Source organism: Mizuhopecten yessoensis, unplaced genomic scaffold (genome assembly GCF_002113885.1).
Source record: "Mizuhopecten yessoensis strain PY_sf001 unplaced genomic scaffold, ASM211388v2 scaffold8713, whole genome shotgun sequence".
Taxonomy (NCBI): domain Eukaryota; kingdom Metazoa; phylum Mollusca; class Bivalvia; order Pectinida; family Pectinidae; genus Mizuhopecten; species Mizuhopecten yessoensis.
In genome coordinates, this window is record NW_018407684.1 from 387,657 (window position 1) to 408,070 (window position 20,414).

General features: G+C 35.1%; 3 protein-coding genes across 5 annotated transcripts in view; 2 read left to right on the forward strand and 1 right to left on the reverse strand.

Moving 5' to 3' along the window:
- The first annotated feature begins 25 nt into the window (after positions 1 to 25).
- Positions 26 to 2,782, forward strand: LOC110456363 (anaphase-promoting complex subunit 11-like). 2 transcript variants are annotated; one of them, XM_021507049.1, is made up of 3 exons: positions 26 to 555; positions 1,450 to 1,586; positions 1,987 to 2,782. In XM_021507049.1, the coding sequence occupies exons 1-3, from the start codon at positions 446 to 448 to the stop codon at positions 2,100 to 2,102; spliced, it is 363 nt and encodes a 120-aa protein (XP_021362724.1). In that variant the 5' UTR covers positions 26 to 445; the 3' UTR covers positions 2,103 to 2,782. The 2 variants fall into 2 exon arrangements, with proteins under 2 accessions (XP_021362724.1, XP_021362725.1); XM_021507050.1 differs by having other exon boundaries at positions 28 to 555; positions 1,468 to 1,586; positions 1,987 to 2,781.
- Positions 2,783 to 2,909: 127 nt separating this feature from the next.
- On the reverse strand, positions 2,910 to 11,297 carry LOC110456362 (leucine-rich repeat-containing protein 61-like). The gene is made up of 8 exons (XM_021507048.1): positions 11,221 to 11,297; positions 11,036 to 11,122; positions 7,335 to 7,481; positions 7,052 to 7,112; positions 6,379 to 6,524; positions 4,800 to 4,868; positions 4,368 to 4,496; positions 2,910 to 3,908 (listed from the first exon to the last, which is right to left on the reverse strand). Exons 1-8 carry the CDS (start codon positions 11,225 to 11,227, stop codon positions 3,817 to 3,819), a joined length of 738 nt encoding a protein of 245 aa, XP_021362723.1. The 5' UTR covers positions 11,228 to 11,297; the 3' UTR covers positions 2,910 to 3,816.
- A 202-nt stretch (positions 11,298 to 11,499) lies between these two features.
- Positions 11,500 to 20,414, forward strand: part of LOC110456361 — a 25,066-nt gene continuing 16,151 nt past the window's right edge. For both annotated transcript variants that reach the window (XM_021507046.1, XM_021507047.1), the window contains exons 1-6: positions 11,500 to 11,642; positions 13,925 to 14,101; positions 14,564 to 14,659; positions 15,874 to 15,955; positions 18,106 to 18,235; positions 19,611 to 19,782. In XM_021507046.1, coding sequence (XP_021362721.1) covers positions 13,998 to 14,101; positions 14,564 to 14,659; positions 15,874 to 15,955; positions 18,106 to 18,235; positions 19,611 to 19,782 — 584 coding nt within the window. In that variant the 5' untranslated portion in view covers positions 11,500 to 11,642; positions 13,925 to 13,997. The remainder of the gene's footprint in view (positions 11,643 to 13,924; positions 14,102 to 14,563; positions 14,660 to 15,873; positions 15,956 to 18,105; positions 18,236 to 19,610; positions 19,783 to 20,414) is intronic.

Below are 20,414 nucleotides of genomic sequence, written 5' to 3' on the forward strand. Positions count from 1 at the left end.
TTTGGCTTGTACCATGTTTTAGAGGGCTATCTGAGTGGCTCACATCAATTGACCTACTTTCAGGGTCATAGGACTAAAAGGTGACTTTTAAATCGTTTGAACTTCTTCTCTATATTAAACCTTTTAAAATGCCTAGCTATGTCCATATTTGGCATGTTAAAAAATGTGTGTTCAAATAAATGGCCTTGACCCACATTCAAAGTCATAGAGGTCAAATGTATTAACTCTTTAATAGCTCCTGTACAAAGTAAAGGACCTGGGTGATAATATTCAGCCTGTATCATGCTGGGATGAAAGCTCAGGCTATCAAGTTTGTTCAAATGAATGACATGATCCACTTTCAAGAGTACATGGTGATATTTGTCAAGCATTTAAGTTTTAAGAAACTTCTAAATAATATTGATCTTATATGAGTAACTAATGAAGAGGTGTGCAGTTGTTTAAAATGAATTCTTTCCCAGAACCTTTACTAACATGCATTGTTCTTCTGATCTCTTTTCCATGTGCTGCCATCTGTACACCATTCTGGATCTGGTTATCATTACTATGGCTAGGGTAAGTATTATATGTACTCGTGTAGAAGTACTCATCCAAGAACCTAGTCTACAGAATATCACTTGGTTATTAGTGTATAATTACAACTTAGAATGCAGTTCACGAGAATAACTCATTTTATTCATCAGTATACATGTACATGTAACTTGGTTTTATAGATGAGTTTATTATTATGACTTGGTTTACAGTTCATAAGTATAATTTGGTTTACAGTTCTTAAGTATAACTTGGTTTACAGTTCTTTAGTATAACTTGATTTACAGTTCATTAGTATAACTTGATTTACAGATCATCACTGCAACTTGGTTTACAGTTCATCACTGCAACTTGGTTTACAGTTCATTAGTATAACTTGGTTAACAGTTCTTTAGTATACCGGTAACCTGATTTACAGTTCATCACTGCAACTTGGTTTACAGTTCATTAGTATAACTTGGTTTACAGTTCTTTAGTATAACTTGATTTACAGTTCATTAGTATAACTTGATTTACAGTTCTTTAGTATAACCTGATTTACAGTTCATCACTGCAATTTGGTTTACAGTTCATTAGTATAACTTGGTTTACAGTTCATTAGTATAACTTGGTTTACATTTCTTTAGTATAACTTGATTTACAGTTCATTAGTATAACTTGATTTACAGTTCATCACTGCAACTCGGTTTACAGTTCATCACTGCAACTTGGTTTTCAGTTCATTAGTATAACTTGGTTTACAGTTCTTTAGTATAACCTGATTTACAGTTCATCACTGCAACTTGGTTTACAGTTCATAAGGATAACTTGGTTTACAGTTCATTATTATAACTTGGTTTACAGTTCATAAGGATAACTTGGTTTACAGTTCATAACTTTAATTTGGTTTATAGGTTATCGGTACGTCTTCTTTTACAGATTATTACTTTTTTACAGTTGGACCGCAGTGGCAACATGGCGGTGGGTTGCCAATGATGATAATTGTGGAATATGTCGCATGGCATTCGACGGCTGTTGTCCAGACTGTAAACTGCCAGGAGATGATTGTCCACTCGGTAAGTCTCATCACTTGCCAATTTTCTGTGTTAGGCAAGTTTTCAGTATCATCTTAAATATTAAACAGGGATAATAAAAACAGTAAGTACAAAAGATAATAAGTACAATGGTTGAGATTTCTATATTCGTAGTTATAACCAGTGAATACTGATACATTCTCTTTGTCTTTTTAATCTAAATCAAAGGGCTTTGTGTGTTTATCAATGTAATCTAAATATATTGTTAATGTCTTTCCAGTCCCAGAAGAATTATTCTACAGGTGAAAACAAAAACAGATTTATATTTATTTTTTATGGCCAGAGACAAATGACTTGGTAAAATAATAAGTCTGCTATTTGTGTAGGTATATCTTTCTGAGATGAGTGTCTTGGATGATTCCTATCTTTTGTGTGTTTACAGTCTGGGGGGAGTGCTCTCACTGTTTCCACATCCACTGCATTGTTAAGTGGCTCAACTCCCAGCAGGTGAACCAGCTGTGTCCGATGTGTCGACAGGACTGGAAATTCAAAGAGTGACAGAAACACCTCTTCAGCCTTGGTCTGACCAAGCCGTGGTTCCAGTGACCCCACGGTTGTTACACCATCATGATCATTTATTAGACTCGAAGAGTTTCACCCAAGTACGTTTGGTTTTATACATGGCGTTTTCATCTACCGTTTGAAGGTCAAACTAATGTATGATTCATTGAAAGTGGAGATGTCTTCAGTTGTAAACATTCTACTCCATCTCTCAAAGAAGGGGATCATACTTGATCAGTCTTTTTAATTTATGTGTTCCAAACAGTAGAACAGTGTGAATTAAGGGGAAGTGGTTCCATTTGGCTAAGTACTCGTGCACGAAGAGCAAGTACACAGAACACACAGAAATGTTGCTCGAACACCTGGTTGGAAATTATAGTGTCCGTTATATTTTTTTCCAATCAGGTATGCCTAAGGACTGAGTAGGACTAGTGTATAGAAGCTAAGACAAAGTCTTGACCAGAAGTTGATGTTGATAGGAGTGACTCGGAGTCAAGAAATATCTGTGTGGCCTTGGGTTGCTTGTGTCCACCGCATATACCACTGACAGTATGTGTTCAATGTAATTTGTAGGCTTATTTAAAGATAACAAATAACATAAAGACCACCATTAGGTATACATGTATTTAATTGTGATACAATACAATAATCAATCAAACACTATTACCTATGACTTTGTCCTTTGTTCCATTCACACTTAAAATTATTTTTATCCATTCATTTACTTTTGTAATGCATAAACAATATTATCTTTGCTTATATTTAATGAAAACAAGTGAATTCTTAATCTCTTTATTACTCGGCTCAGAGATTAGAAAAACCTGTTGTTTAAAGAATTGAAATAACACTCTAAATCATTTTCATCATACGATTACTGGTACTTCATAAATCTATGCAGTGAATTGAAATTGAAAGTATTCCCATTTAAATGAACCTGATCCGCATAGCCTTATATGTCATTTGTCTACCTATTGACTAACATGCCCAAACAGTTTTGGTAAATCAGTAAATATATTTCATAGCACTACCTTATGTTGACAGGAAATTTTAGTAAAGGCTAGAATTGGCCTTTTACGTGTACAGTCCAGGAAATCACCGCTGATATTTAGAAATATACCAATAGATTAAAGACAGAAACTGCATAAACCAGAATACCTTGTACCTGGTACGTCAAAGTGATTTTGAGCCATATCTATTGTGTAATCAAATCAAATCACTCTGACATTTAAGTTGGCATCCACTTTGTGGTAAAAGGTAAACAAATACTCAGTGTAAGAAAACGAAAACATTTGTGCCTGAAAAAGCGTAGGAGAAATTCTCCAGGTATAATTTGTTCTGGACTGAGGTCCAAAATATAAGTTGCAGTGACATATATTTTTGGTACGCAATACTCTGTCTCCCCAACATGCATATGTACCCATGTACTAAGTTTGATGAACCTACAAAAAATAGAAGTGAAATGTTTCTTCTTTGAGGTCAGATGTCAAATAAAAGTCACTGTGACCTAGATTTTGTTTGTGACACTCTGCCTTCCCTAGATGTATCCATATACTAAGTTTAATGATAAATGCTAGAGAAACTGAAGCGAACACAAGCAGGGATTTTTGCTTTGTCACCTATGAACTGCTATTAAGCTGTGTGCAGTTGTTGAAATGAAAAATATTAAGAGAGAATTTGCTTTTAACTTTTCTTTTATTAATTTTTGCCTTTGTCAAGAGTTGTCCCCACTGGAGGAGGTAGGCCGTACAGGAGATAGAGCAGCATCAGCCTTCTCACTCAGTAGCTGGCAGGAGTATAACAGACCTGAAAATACCAAAATAATTACTGCTGTTAAAATAATCTTTAAAAGGGATAGCAATCAAGTTTAAAGTTTCAAACTTTCAAGAATGAAACTCAACTGTATGATTTACAAATTTATAACTTCAGAGAAAACTCAAAACATTATATATATGTGTCTATCAACGTAAGTATTTTAAAAACATTATATATATGTGTCTATCAACGTAAGTATTTTAAAAACATTTTTTGAAAACATTTTTGAGTCTGATGCTGAGGATCATACATATCCTGTATTGGAAAATAAACTAATCTAATAGAAACCGATTAAAACTGATTAGATACTCATGCTTATTACTGCATTTAAAGCTAATAATTAGATGTTCATTTACATTTAACTACTGTTTACAAGACTAATAGGACGGACTACTATTTCATTGCATTAAAGATATGTGGATTCCACTCTTAATGTGTAGTCAAATTCACCTTGCAATTGCTCATCTGCGTCGGCTAAGTTTGTTTGGTCAAACTTTCTTGAGGAAAATGTCCAGAAGTTGTCTGGGAGCCATTCTTCTACCTTGCTGAGTTTAGTGTCTCCACTGTTACTGGACCGCACTGTAACAAATAACGAGGGATATAATATGAGTGACGAGAAACAAGAGATTTAATCTACAAGCTTGGTGAATAAATATCAATTTTCACAAAGGGATAATATATCATTTATCTTCTAGCCCTTGTATGAAAGACAAGCTAGCTTTCTCTGTACCAGAAGCATGATTCGACATTTGCAATCTGGAGTATAAGCTTGTAAACTTTTGTGCAAAATTTTGATAATATTTATAGTACAGTGATAGCCGTTTAATAGCATGTTTCATATTATCTCTGATTTCAAAAATTATAATAGTAAATTATATTTACTTTCTAAGGCTTCTTCAATATCTTTGCACATTTCAAACACTTCACTTCCTCGACCATGTAAACGTTCTCCTGTAACAGAAAATGTGTCTGTTAAATACACCGTAGAACAAAGAACAGCTCTAAAGCATTTTACATGTATGTAAGAGAGTGTAAAGTCAGACTAAAGTGTCTTGATCAATCCATGTCAAAGAATAATAATGAAGTATTGCAAAGCAAAACAAAGGTGATTTTTTTTCATTCAAAAATAGTGTCATGATGTGATAGGATTCTTGAAATTGAAGTTCCAGAAGCTATGTTCCCATCTAGAATTATAATCACATGACCCCTAGCTTTCATTTTGACCATTTTAACATGGTTCAGATATTGTGATCCAGATATGTTGACGGTGACCTTGACCGTCAAGGTATAACCTCTAGTTATAATACATGTACATTTATATGGCACTGACGGTAGACTGATGATACAACGCCAACCTTATGACCGAAGTGTTGGGGTTTGAGTCATGTAACAGCACTGTGTTGTATCTTCCAACAAGATACTTAACTCAGCTTGTTCCAGTCTACTCAGCTGTAAATGAGTATGTGGTTGGACAGTGCTAGAATTGTTGAATACTAGCTGTATGCTCCCAAGGGAGTTGAGAAAGATATTGGCTGGTTGCAAAAGGCCCTATAACCACGGATAATAATTTGTGAACCGGTTTTAGACGACCTACGAACTAGGTTGTGATAAAGCGGTAACCTCAAATTATTATATATAAAGTTTCATCAATGACTTCATTTAGTTGTTGCCTGGACAAGCATTAAAATACAATGACTTTACCTGGCCCAGATACCCAGGTGACTTTACCAGGCCCAGATACCCAGGTAGACAAAATTGACTTGGAAAAATGATTTTAAATTTTGACTTATTGCTTTGACCTTGACCCTAGAGTACAGATATCAGCAAGGTATCCTGCGTCCTCCCTAGTCATACACATACATTTATGAAGTTTCATAAAAGCCCATTGAAAGCTTTTGCTTAGAATAGAAACACAACCATTTAATGTTTAAGACGATGCTTCGACCTTAGTACATTATTGTAGCATACTGTGTCATGATAATAGGTCACTTTAGTAAAGTCTATCAATTGGATGTGTGATATAAGAACACACAGATAACATGATTAGGATGCACAATCAGATGTCCTACAGCAATATCTTTGACAAGTCACTGCAGGCAATCTGTTGTGCTCAATAACACAATTTTTTTTGAAAATGGTAGTTATTTTGACTATAATTGTATACCAGTCTGCATTTCTTATACCATCACGTATATTTATATATTTATCCAGTAACAATTCCACTCTTGGCACCTAATTCAAAATCTCAAGGGAAAAAGTAGAGGGGGTCGTCTAGGCAAGTCATAGCATAGAACTCTCAGTTGTTTGCTGAAGACCATCTACATACTTTTGGACGAGACAATGCAGACAGCCCAACACATAAGGAAGACTAGTGGTAGCCTTATATTCCAAGAGAAATGAAGACTAAATAACCAAGTTGGAAAATGAAGAGAAAGTATATATAATTATATTGACCACTTACCATCAATGGTCCGCAGCCTTGGAAACATTTTTGCTATATCTTTTTTGTATCCCTGATTAATACAGAAGGGATTGGACAGTGTTTTATCATTAACTGTAAGACTTTCTAGTTTATCTAGGCCTGTTAAACACCTCAAGTTTTCAACACTGAAACAGAAAATATAATAACATTTTACAATCAAGTAGTACCGGTAGTCAAGTTTCTATTCATCCAGAAGTTAACAATACTTTTACAAGTCAGAAACAGCTACAGTCCAACTGACAGTTCTCAATAAATATAATCTACACATTGTAACTTGATAGGTGAGTTTTGTATACATGTATATATATATATATATTGTAACTCAATATAGTTCAATTATAATGACCATTTCCAATATTATATTTTTAGCTCACCTCTTTTTGGTTTGAGATTTTGACAGTTTTGGATTGTTATTTTATGTGGTGAATTTTGACAATACCGGTAAGTGCCATATTATCAACAAGCTCGTTACTCTGATCATGTGAAGCTTAAAATACTAGAAATGGTATTATGAGACAACAAATTGTAAAATTCATGAAATTTTCAGGCAAACGAAAGGTACTTTAAAATTTACCTGCTCCATTCTGACAATTATTAGTTTACACCATTAACCATTATATCAGGGAAGTGTTCTAAACAAAATCATACTCACCCACCAATAAGATTTCCGGCCAAGTTTAACGACTGTAAATTATCAAGAGCCTGTAATCCTTCTGTGCAGGGAAAGAAAGAGCAACTGTCAGTAATTTATACCATTGTTCACAGAAGTAAAAGTACTATTCAATTATTCATATATATTTTCATCTATTGACCTTTAGTTTTAAAATTAAAATAAGATTAACATGTGTGTTGATTTTGATAATGTCATTAATTTAAATACAATTTTAATTCGGCACAAAAATAGAACATATTTTCTGTATAGACTTGAAACTCACCCAGGGACATGATTCTGTTTGCAGAAAGGTTTAGAATAGCCAAGTTTGTAAGTCCTGCTAATTTGGTAAGCTTTGTGATTTCATTTCTGGACAGGTTGGCTCTCTCCAATCCAGTGCACTCCCCTATACATCCAAGATCAGAAATACCTGTACAATTGGAGAATCAGAAACACTTGTAAAAGTGATGCATGAAATTGAAGTAGAAATGATCATGTTTGTGACTTGAAGTTAAGTCTATACACATGTACAGCATGGTAAATCCAACTTTAGCACACACCAGACACTGTGGTGTAATGATTCACCGAGGGAACGTACATATATCTATCAAACCTGATAGCAGAACAAATAATATATAACTGCAGTGTGATGACAACATAAACACAATATGTCACTGATACGTGGGTTGATATACCAAAGTGTGATGACAACTCAAACGCATGATGTCACTGATACGTGGGTATATATACCAAAGTGTAATGACAACATAAACACAATATGTCACTGATACATGTGTTGAAATACCAAAGTGTGATGAAAACAAAAACAAAATATGTCACCGATACATGTGTTTAAACACCAAAGTGTGATGACAACACAAACACAATATGTCACTGATACATGTGTTGATATACCAAAGTGTGATGACAACAAAAACAAAATATGTCACCGATACATGTGTTTAAATACCAAAGTGTGATGACAACACAAACACAATATGTCACCGATACATGTGTTGATATACCAAAGTGTGATGACAACAAAAACAAAATATGTCACCGATACATGTGTTGATATACCAAAGTGTGATGACAACAAAAACAAAATATGTCCCCGATACATGTGTTTAAATACCAAAGTGTGATGACAAAACAAACACAATATGTCACCGATACATGTGTTGATATACCAAAGTGTGATGACAACACAAACAAAATATGTCACCGATAATTGTGTTGATATACCAAAGTGTGATGACAACACAAACACAATATGTAACTGATACATGTGTTGATATACAAAAGTGTAATGACAACACAAACACAATATGTCACTGGAACATGTGTTGATATACCAAAGTGTGATGACAACATAAACATAATATGTCACTGATACATGTGTTGATATACCAAAGTGTAATGACAACACAAACACAATATGTCACCGATAATTGTGTTGATATACCAAAGTGTGATGACCGCGCAAACACAACATATGAGTACTGTATGTGTAATATACCAAAGTGGGATGACAACACAAACACAATATGTCACCGATAATTGTGTTGATATACCAAAGTGTGATGACCGCACAAACACAACATATGAGTACTGTGGGTTGATATACCAAAGTGTGATGACCGCACAAACACAACATATGAGTACTGTGGGTTGATATACCAAAGTGTGATGACAACACAAACACAATATGTCTCCGATACATGTGTTGATATGCCAAAGTTTGATGACAACATAAACACAATATGTCACTGGTACATGTGGTGATATACCAAAGTGTGATGACAACACACACACAATATGTCACTGATACATGTGTTGATATACAAAAGTGTAATGACAACACAAACACAATATGTCACTGATACATGTGTTGTTATACCAAAGTGTGATGACAACACACACACAATATGTCACTGATACATGTGTTGTTATACCAAAGTGTGATGACAACACAAACAAAATATGTCACCGATAATTGTGTTGATATACCAAAGTGTGATGACAACACAACCACAATATGTCACTGGTACATTTGTTGATATTCCAAAGTGTGATGACAACACAAACACAATATGTAACTGATACATGTGTTGATATACAAAAGTGTAATGACAACACAAACACAATATGTCACTGATACGTGGGTTGATATACCAAAGTGTGATGACAACAGAAACACAATATGTCACTGATACGTGGGTATATATACCAAAGTGTGATGACAACACAAACAAAATATGTAACCGATAATTGTGTTGATATACCAAAGTGTGATGACCGCGCAAACACAACATATGAGTACTGTATGTGTAATATACCAAAGTGGGATGACAACACAAACACAATATGTCACCGATTCATGTGTTGATATGCCAAAGTGTGATGACAACATAAACACAATATGTCACTGGTACATGTGTTGATATACCAAAGTGTGATGACAACAGAAACACAATATGTCACTGATACGTGGGTTGATATACCAAAGTGTGATGACAACAGAAACACAATATGTCACTGATACGTGGGTTGATATACCAAAGTGGGATGACAACACAAACACAATATGTCACTGATACATGTTTTTAATTACCAAAGAAGTGTGATGACAACACAAACACAATATGTCTCCGATACATGTGTTGATATGCCAAAGTTTGATGACAACATAAACACAATATGTCACCGATACATGTGTTGATATACCAAAGTTTGATGGCAACATAAACACAATATGTCACTGATACTTGGGTTCAAACACAATATGTCACTGATACGTGGGTTCAAACACAATATGTCACTGATACGTGGGTTGATATACCAAAGTGTGATGACCGCCCAAACACAACATATGAGTACTGTATGTGTAATATACCAAAGTGGGATGACAACACAAACACAATATGTTACTGATACATGTGTTGATATACCAAAGTATGATGACAACACAAACAAAATATGTCACCGATAATTGTGTTGATATACCAAAGTGTGATGACCGCACAAACACAACATATGAGTACTGTGGGTTGATATACCAAAGTGTGATGACCGCCCAAACACAACATATGAGTACTGTATGTGTAATATACCAAAGTGGGATGACAACACAAACACAATATGTTACTGATACATGTGTTGATATACCAAAGTGTGATTACAACATAAACACAATATGTCACCGATACATGCATGGGTTGATATACCAAAGTGTGATGACAACACACACACAATATGTCACTGGTACATGTGTTGATATACCAAAGTGGGATGACAACACAAACACAATATGTTACTGATACATGTGTTGATATACCAAAGTGTAATGACAACACAAACACAATATGTCACTGATACATGTTTTTAATTACCAAAGAAGTGTGATGACAACACAACCACAATATGTCACTGGTACATTTGTTGATATACCAAAGTGTGATGACAACATAAACACAATATGTCACCGATACATGCATGTGTTGATATACCAAAGTGTGATGACCGCACAAACACAACATATGAGTACTGTATGTGTAGCTGTACAAGTCCACAAGTATTGTTATGTTTGAAGTACTTATCTGATTAAATCTGATAGGGAAACATGTTCACCAATGGATGGATATTTATTTTTATATATTTATTTATGGAAGCCATTTAGGAAATTGGGGTATAGTCCTTCCATTATGCTTTGGTAGTTATTGGTAGTTTGGGGCCACTGGCACTGGTCTACCACTTATACGTATGCCTGAGAAATAACATTATTTTTATGAGTTTCATGAAGTACAAAAAATCATGATTGCACAAAAAAATGCTTAAATTTCTCCAAAATTGTGAAAACAACAATTGACAATGCAATATAATAATAATGATTGTGTAACGCACCAAGGTTTTATGCGTTGAAGTTGAACAGGACAGTGAGGATTTGTAAATAGGCACTGTATATGAACATGTCCATTGTTTTACCTAGTTCTCTTAGATTAATGGAATGTATGCTCTCCAGTTCAAATTCCCCACTTCTGGTCTTCAGCAGGGCCTTGGTTATTTTGCCTTCTGGAAAAATAAATAACCAATCATTATAAATTGGCTTAGAATGCAGAACTCTATAGGAATACATTTTACATATGAGTGCATATTAACAACATACAAACCTTCCATTATGTTGGTTATTCGCTACCTTACAATATCATTGTCAGATCTATACAAGTGGCTGTCATTTTGGTTGCGACTGTAAACAAAAGTGATATACTGGTAATTATTTTATAAAAAAATAATATATTATGCAAATAGTTCCTAAATATATGTAGAGTTTGTCAGTCAAGATAGTTGAAAAGTATCCTAAACAATTTGTAGTAAAAATATAATACAAGTTATTTTTTCGGGAATAATACTTGAGAAATATAAAAGTAAAGATTATCACAGAACACTATTTCCTGTTAACATCCGGGTAACCAACTTGGCGGCTACTTTCAATATGGCCACCTTGTCACATCACTCTAAAACTTGCAGCGTTTAAGCATGGATTGGTATCGTTGTCACGATTTGAATGTACAATACAACACAGTTGTATACGGTAGGAATCCCAAGATTGCATCATTTCAGACATTTAAGTAGAATGTGTCGTCCGTTTTCTTGCATATTAATCGCCGACATCATTGAAACTTCGGAGTTCAAGTTCGTTCCTGTTTTCAGCAAGAGCTCCCGTTAGGCTAGCCGGTATAGTGGCCGACAAAACTACCATAAACTGTATCATATTTACGTAACATGTATTCCCCCCCTGTAGTGTGATTTGAAATTGTTTTAGAGTTTTGCTACTGTGATAATGCTGATTGTTTATGAATGAATAGTAATTTTGAGGGAGGGGGCTCTGGTTCAACTTTCATTAGTGTACCAGTACGATTGAGTCTACACGGCTGGCCGGTATTCTTCTGAAAAATGAATATGTGAAGGACGTTTTTAAAACCTTTATCATATTTCAGAGAAATCTCTATTCTACTGAAATATCGTTTCATAAAAGTAATATAATGCACATATATTAAGATTCATCCAAATTAAAATAACTATCTCTTTAAAAAAAGCTTTTCCGAGCAATTTTGATGGGGCGGAGATAGTTGGAACGTCCTCAAGAGTGTCTCATAACTCACTGAGTTTAGTGCACACTTCACAACATGTTTCCTTGTTTACCAGAGCATGTCCACAAACTTTCCATACACGGATCGATGGAACCATGTATCTCTGCCAATGCATCAATCAAACCATTTCAAACATAGGAAGATTTAATTTTTTCAACCAATTTTGCAAGTTGATTGGTTTGCATTGTTACTGGATTTGATTTCGCCCTGATGAAAAAAAGAGTTGCATTTTGTTATGTAGTAGGACAAGAAATAGTGATAAAGATAGTGCCGTCGCTGGGGTTCGAACCCGCGACCCTTGGCTCTCCAGCCCGATGCTCTACCACTGAGCTAAAGGGAAATTCCCTATAGCTGATGCTTATAAGGCAACCTAATCATTGCACATCTTTTATACTATTCCCCCCTTTTTTCTAACACCAACCAAGGTTCTTTGACCCCCCCGCCAAGGGTTCTCCTACCTTGAATGGAGAGGGTCAACAGCACCAATTTTGTAACAGGAGAGTGTTGGGCCCAGTTTGTCAGTACGTCAAACTGCACTTGACTCGCCCTGCAGACCAACCCAGGTTTGATGGGTAATTTGTAACTGTTGTAGAGTGAAAACAAACGCCTTGAAATACAATTAACAATTTATTATTAACAACATAGAATGATGGATATAAAATTTACAACATAACTAACACTAGCCTAGGCCTATCTAACAGTGCGAATATATGTAAAGACTGACCCCCGTATTGCCTATGACCTAACTTTAATTTGAAACTGACGTTAATTAACCCTGACATCCCGACTAAGTCCCTATCTAGAAATCCTAAACTAACCATACGGACAATGCATGACAAAAACATCGACCTCAGACAGGACACGTGAACAGAGAACAACAACAAATTAAAGGTCAGGGTGACACAGGTACACTTAGTACAGACACAACATACAGACATGCCATAGAATTAAGCTTACAACCCTGTGCTTACACTGTTAGCTTAATACTGTCGACGAACACATATATTTAACACACCCCGCTACAGTTAATTGTACACTTGCATTGTATGCAACATACATGTAATGTAGCGACTCCTATATAACAGATATTCATTGTGCATTGAACATTGTTTTACAGCACTCCTATAGCAATTTGATACCTGCAGATTTAGTAAAACTAGAAATATATTTCGACACAAAGAAAGACTTGTTACTACAGTAGCACTCAGGAATTTCATTAGTGGTTGCATTGGTTGCTTGAATGAAATGGGCGAAGGGAGGCGATCCCCGATGGTAGTTGATTTTTATGGGAATCCCTATATACTAGTACTATTGAAAATGGTTTTAATGGACATGACATTTGTATATTGAAGATTCCATCTTTGATTTCCCTTTTCCTCACATTATAGAAATAATTTAACAGGGCTTTCATCAGTAGACCCTAGATCAATGTTACAATATAAATTAATAGAGACAAGATTTTCTGAAAAGTCTTTTACTAGTATACTAGAAAATTAAGAAGGAAAAGACCAGTCCCTAAGATCTTGTCCAGTATTATAAATATCAGATTTTAGGACAGAATGAATTCAAGCATTATTGGCTAATGGCTACTACATGCAATCATTTTTTATGTATTTTTGAGATAAATAAAAAAAGTATATTCATTATATATGCATTGCTCTAGATCTATTTGCTCTTCTTTACTGTGTAATTAATAATTTCTATGATTTTTTTCCCCATTTAGATGGATAGAAAATGAGTTTTTAAAGCTTTATTTTCAACATATATCCATACACTGGACATCTGAAATTATCGAAATGGGTGACACACTGGAAGTGAAGCAGATGTTGTTCACCAACCTGCAGTTGTTGGGGTTTGATGCTGGAGCCATGGAAGCTTCGTACTGTGTACCATTTAATAAGTATGTCAGATCCAGAACTGTATTGTTATGGTTTGTCAGCTAACTATCACCCATCTTGTATTTATGCTTTCATTGTTAAGGAACACAGCAACAAAGTCCAGACACAAGTTACATTGTACCTTAGTCAGAAATAAACAACAATAGTAAAGTTTGAGCTAGAAAAGTTTGAGCTGAAATGAATACATGTACACAAATGTTTCTAGGATTATAATAACATAAATTCATTAGTTACTATATATTAACCATTAGTGCTACCAAATATTTAGGGACTTAATCGTATAATCTTTACTTGATTTTGGCTAGATCAGTATATAAAACAAAGAATGCTTATCATGTTCCTGCACACGCTGCAGGTTAATTCTATATAATTAGTATTTTAATATTTTTGGTTCTGTTGATATTGATCATTAAACATTATTTATATTTTGTATGAGGCTGAGAGTTAACTCTTGCATTTTTCAGAAACATGTTCAATCTTCCAAACAAGAAAGGAGCTGAAGTGGTGCTTTTTTTCCTTTTCAACAAACTAAATCCAATAATGTGCCGAGAGGAGTTCAGGTATGGATAGTGATTTCTCCCACCATTCACAGGTGTGTCTCCCGTTTTAGCGATATGCATACCCCACATGTGTTTTTATCTACAAATATGGCAGACTACTGTCGGTGGAGCTGTGACTGAAATAATAGGATGGGAGCAAAATAATCATCCCCTACCTTGAGGGTGTAACAGAGAAATCTCCAATCCTCGGGGTGACAACCAAAAAACATCACCCCTCCGGTTTGAGATTTCTCTGTCACACCCTCAAGGTAGGGGAAGATTCTATTAGTCTTATTGATTATGATAGAAAATCAGATGAAAAGTCCATTCACTTGTAGAGTGATAATGATAGAAAATCAGATGAAAAGTCCACTCACTTGTTGATTGATAATGATAGAAAATCAGATGAAAAGTCCACTCACTTGTAGATTGATAATGATAGAAAATCAGATGAAAAGTCCACTCACTTGTTGATTGATTATGATACGTTACCATTAGTGGCTATTGATGCCGATAGTCCTAATTGATAGTCAAAAGCTCAAATAGCATGCAGAATTATTTATGATATAATGTGACATAGTGCAATATTTTAATTTCTAATTGGTGTCTGTGATGTATTTTGAAATGTATTAAAGTCACATAGGATCTGCCACACTCGTCATTTAAACGAAATGTTTTACAAAGCATTTAAATGGCTCATGATTACAATATTTATTGGTAAAATAACTGACCCATTTATTGATTGATAATTAAGTTAATGGGTGGTTTCTATTGATCCCAACTGAATCCAAACCTTAGGTATTGAGTTGTCCCACCCCCCTTTACACCACACATACCCAGGTAATCATCATTAGGTAATAGGTGGTATGTGTTAGACAAGGCATCTTTATTGACATCTGGCCTCAGGATTATGAAAAAGTTTAGACTCAAGTTTTGAATGTTGCTTATTTATTTATATTTTCTTAATGAAATACAATTTTACCTATACATTGTCTGTATGTGTTCTTGTTGTAAAATGGACTTTTTCACAAAATGTTGATTTCCACGATTTTTATCAACATTTGAAACATTTACTCAAGTTTATGACCGTTTCATGATCCTGGAGCCCCTTTCTCTAGTAATCACTTTTATATTCAATATCTTACTGCTGTACAGAATCTTTTCAAACCAATGATATTAACAGAAGCTGCTAGTCTGTTACCCTGGCCTTTAATATACTTGTGTTGATGTTGTAGAGACTGCTGGCCTGTACTTGATAAACAACAAGAACAACAGTTCCGCAGAACATGTCACAACTGGCTGGTAAACATTGCGAAGGTAATCAGGCATGAGTGGTACACGAACAAAAAGTTACATTGTAGTGAAACATTGTAAAGGTAATCAGGCATGAGTGGTACACGAACAAAAAGTTACATTGTAGTGAAACATTGTAAAGGTAATCAGGCATGAGTGGTACACGAACAAAAAGTTACATTGTAGTGAAACATTGTAAAGGTAATCAGGCATGAGTGGTACACGAACAAAAAGTTACATTGTAGTGAAACATTGTAAAGGTAATCAGGCATGAGTGGTACACGAACAAAAAGTTACATTGTAGTGAAACATTGTAAAGGTAATCAGGCATGAGTGGTACACGAACAAAAAGTTACATTGTAGTGAAACATTGTAAAGGTAATCAGGCATGAGTGGTACACGAACAAAAAGTTACATTGTAGTGAAACATTGTAAAGGTAATCAGGCATGAGTGGTACACGAACAAAAAGTTACATTGTAGTGAAACATTGTAAAGGTAATCAGGCATGAGTGGTACACGAACAAAAAGTTACATTGTAGTGAAACATTGTAAAGGTAATCAGGCATGAGTGGTACACGAACAAAAAGTTACATTGTAGTGAAACATTGTAAAGGTAATCAGGCATGAGTGGTACACGAACAAAAAGTTACATTGTAGTGAAACATTGTAAAGGTAATCAGGCATGAGTGGTACACGAACAAAAAGTTACATTGTAGTGAAACATTGTAAAGGTAATCAGGCATGAGTGGTACACGAACAAAAAGTTACATTGTAGTGAAACATTGTAAAGGTAATCAGGCATGAGTGGTACACGAACAAAAAGTTACATTGTAGTGAAACATTGTAAAGGTAATCAGGCATGAGTGGTACACGAACAAAAAGTTACATTGTAGTGAAACATTGCGAAGGTAATCAGGCATGAGTGGTACACGAACAAAAAGTTACAATGTAGTGAAAAATTATAAAAGTAATCCAGAATGCAGGGTTCAAACCAGTTTTTTAAAAAATTGGCACCAGAATTTTTGCCAAAATTTCAAATATTCTTGCACTAAATTATATATGAGCCATATCTTTAAAATCGCTGACAAGGTGTCGCAGTTCAAGCAATGAAGTTGTTAAACTTATCCTGTATTTGCGCATGTATAAAAACAAAAAAGGGCTGCATATTGATTCAAACATTACAAAGTTGAATAGAAATGCGTGTGATGTACTTAAGTAAAGACACCAAACACAACAGGCTAAAAAGACCAATATGTTTGAGAGGAATAGAAAGGTGTTCACTTTACAGAATTTATTTAAATATTATAAATTGGATTGGCTTATTCTTGATGGATTATGCTAGTCCAACATACCATGTTTGACGAGACAAGTATTTTTGCCATAACAAATATATAAAATTACTATTAAACAGAACTGTAATGAGGCTTGGTACTGACCAGTGGATGGGCTGTATGTGTTATAGCTCCCTGACCGATGTCCACCACTGGTCAAACCTCAAAAAATCTACAGTTGCAGATATGGGCCGTTTGTATTATATTGCATCGAGGAACCAAGCCGGACATATCACGGACATATTTTAAATTTGTTACACTACTGGAAATTGCTTCTTATATACAGTGTATGTTATACAAGAAAAGGAAAAATGTTTTTTTTTATGGATATTTCCTTTTGAGGCTTTACATCTTTGCAATGGTGTTGGTCATATGACAGTTGTTATTGTCCCTGTCACAACCTAAGCTGTTAATAGGAAGTTAAACAAAATAAAACCAACCTGATGACAGGATATGGTAATGGTGTCACACCCTCCAAGGCAATATCTTCAATATTTGGTGACCATTTGCTTTAAGATTTTGTAAAATGGAATGTATTTCATGTATGTTAAAATGGAGATGAAACTCGCCTTGGCCAAAGTGAGCTTATACCATAGTGTGCCTTCTTTTTGTCATGTGCCATCAATTGCAACTATTCCTTTAAAATGCTACTAGAACAGAAAAGCTAATGGAATGTTGACCGAGTTTGGTGGTAAGCATTGCTGACCCAGGGGAACTCAATGTTTTATAAAAAGAGTGTGTTGTCTAAAAATCTTACCGCTCGTTCACAGCATTTTACCTATGGTAATTTTGTCGGAAAATATATTCCTACTCTTTCAGAATTGCAAATGGTATTATTTCAGTCGGAACCAGATACTCACCTGCCAAGAATTGTTGCCTCTCATTTCATGTCTCCAGGAGGGGACAAGTTCTACAATCTACTATTCCACTTTTCTGGATATGTGTTGAGGACAGTGATACGAACAGAAAATGGTATGTCTGCAAACATGAAAGGATGTCGATCAAATGAATTAATCTACAGTGGTTTTTTTAGGTCACCTGAGACAAAGTCTCCGTCATGCGTCGTCCGTCTGTAAATAATTTACATTTTTCGACTTCTCCAAAACCCCTGAACCAATTTCAATAAAATTTTGTAGAAACCGTCCATGGCCAAAGGTCAACCAAATTTGTGAATAATATGGTCCCCAGCCCCCAGGGGCCTGAGGGTTGGGGCCAAAAAGGGTCAAATTGACAAAAATTTCAAAAATCTTCTTCTCAAGATCCAGATATGGTAGAATCAAAAAATTTCATAGATGGAAGGGTCTTAATTTAAGGTGCTTTACCAAAATTGTGAATTTCTTGACCCTGGGGTCTCACGTTTTCCCCTGGGAAGGGGGTAAAGTTTACTTTAGTTTATATAGGGAAATCACATTTTGGACCTACATTTGTTTAATTTCCATTGGAAGTAATTCAATTTAGGTTAGCATTATCAGTATTAGGTAGCAGTTTGATAGTATGCACATATCAGCCCTGACTGACCTCCCCAGGACTGATAAGAGGGGCCAAAAAGGGTCGAATTGACTGAAATTTCAAAAATCTTCTTCTCAAGACCCAGATATGGTAGAATCAAATACTCTTCATAGATGTAAGGGTCTTAAGGTGCTTTACCAAAATTGTGAATTTCATGACCCGGGGGTATCACGTTTCCCCCTTGGGAGGGGGCAAACTTTACTATAGTTTAATTGTGAATTATATGGTCCCCAGGGGTCTGAGGGTTGGGGCCAAAAAGGGTCAAATTGACTAAAATTTCAAAAATCTTCTTCTCAAGATCCAGATATGGTAGAATCAAATACTCTTCATAGAAGGAAGGGTCTTAAGGTGCTTTACCAAAATTCAGCTGATTGACAGAACCACTATTTGTACATAGTACATCTTTCACACTTCTTTTGCATGACATGAAGTTCAAGTTACTTTTGTTACAAAATGAGTTCTTTTTCATTTGGCAACATCGATAACATCAGTTTTTACATAAATCAGGTGACCGTTAAGGCCCATGGGCCTCTTGTTTTACCTTAATTTTACAACAACCCGTTCCTTTATAAATTCGGAAAAAATAGTGTTATTTTTTAGTATTGAAATTGGGAATACATATCTTATTTTTTGGTAATTTTGGGAAAATAAGGCACTTTTTAGCTAGGGGAAACAGCCTGTATTGGGCTGTAAAACTGAGCCCAAAAAAACCCACCTGATCTAACTCATCAACTAGAATTGACTGTTGTTTAAATTTAATTTAATTAAATCTTGATTAGTTCACATTTTACCTCTTGTGAATTTGATTTAGGTCATGATTCTTTAATTTAATATACAGGTGTCAAAGAATTTGAACAGCTTCGGTACCCACAATTAACCACTCAAACAGCCCCCCTAGGAGATGTGATGGCCAAGAATATTCAATGTGCTGTAGTACGACTTCGAAAGAAGTTTCTGGAAGAGTCTCAGACTACATTGGTGCTGAACAGGGAATGGAAGGACTATGCCAAGTAAGTACTTGTAGCTAGGTATGGCTTGGAAAACAAAATCTAAATAGTGTCTGTCAGATTTTTAGGTCACCTCAGACAAAGTCTCAAGTGACCTATTGCGATCGCCTTTTGTCTGTCGCCGTGCGTCCGTAAATTTTTCGACTTCTTCTCCAAAACCACTGATCCAACTTCAATGAAATTTTGCAGGAACCTTCCATGGACAAAGGTCAACAAAAATAGTTGCCGGTTTAGTCCAAAGCCCCCAGGGGCCTGAGGGGCGGGGCCAAAAAGGGTTGAATTGACTGAAATTTCAAAAATCTTCTTCTCAAGACTCAGATATGGTAGAATCAAATACTCTTCATAGATGTTAGGGTCTTCTTCTTTTTTTAATTTATATTTTTATTCAGTTTTTCAAAGCACATACACATGACAATATTTGGGAGACTATAACATACTTCACTGTACTCTCATCCTAAACATTCCATACACATTTCATGTTAACCATACTCATTTCATGTTAACCATACACATTTCATGTTAACCATACTCATTTCATATACCCACTTTTCTAAGTATTGGGTCTGAAGAAAATATTAATCTGAGTTACTGATCGTGTGTACTATCATGATCATAACAGAGCATGCTAATTTATG

Bases quoted from the DNA above. Each gene is read 5' to 3' on its own strand.
- LOC110456363 (XM_021507049.1), top strand. From the start codon at position 446: ATGAATTCTTTCCCAGAACCTTTACTAACATGCATTGTTCTTCTGATC. The intron at 556-1,449 runs GTAAGTATTATA...CTTCTTTTACAG, and splicing joins TTATCATTACTATGGCTAGG to ATTATTACTTTTTTACAGTT. The intron at 1,587-1,986 runs GTAAGTCTCATC...GTGTGTTTACAG, and splicing joins AGGAGATGATTGTCCACTCG to TCTGGGGGGAGTGCTCTCAC.
- LOC110456362 (XM_021507048.1), bottom strand. The intron at 7,482-11,035 runs GTAAAACAATGG...CCAATTGTACAG, and splicing joins CATTAATCTAAGAGAACTAG to GTATTTCTGATCTTGGATGT. The intron at 4,497-4,799 runs GTAAATATAATT...TATTTGTTACAG, and splicing joins TATTGAAGAAGCCTTAGAAA to TGCGGTCCAGTAACAGTGGA.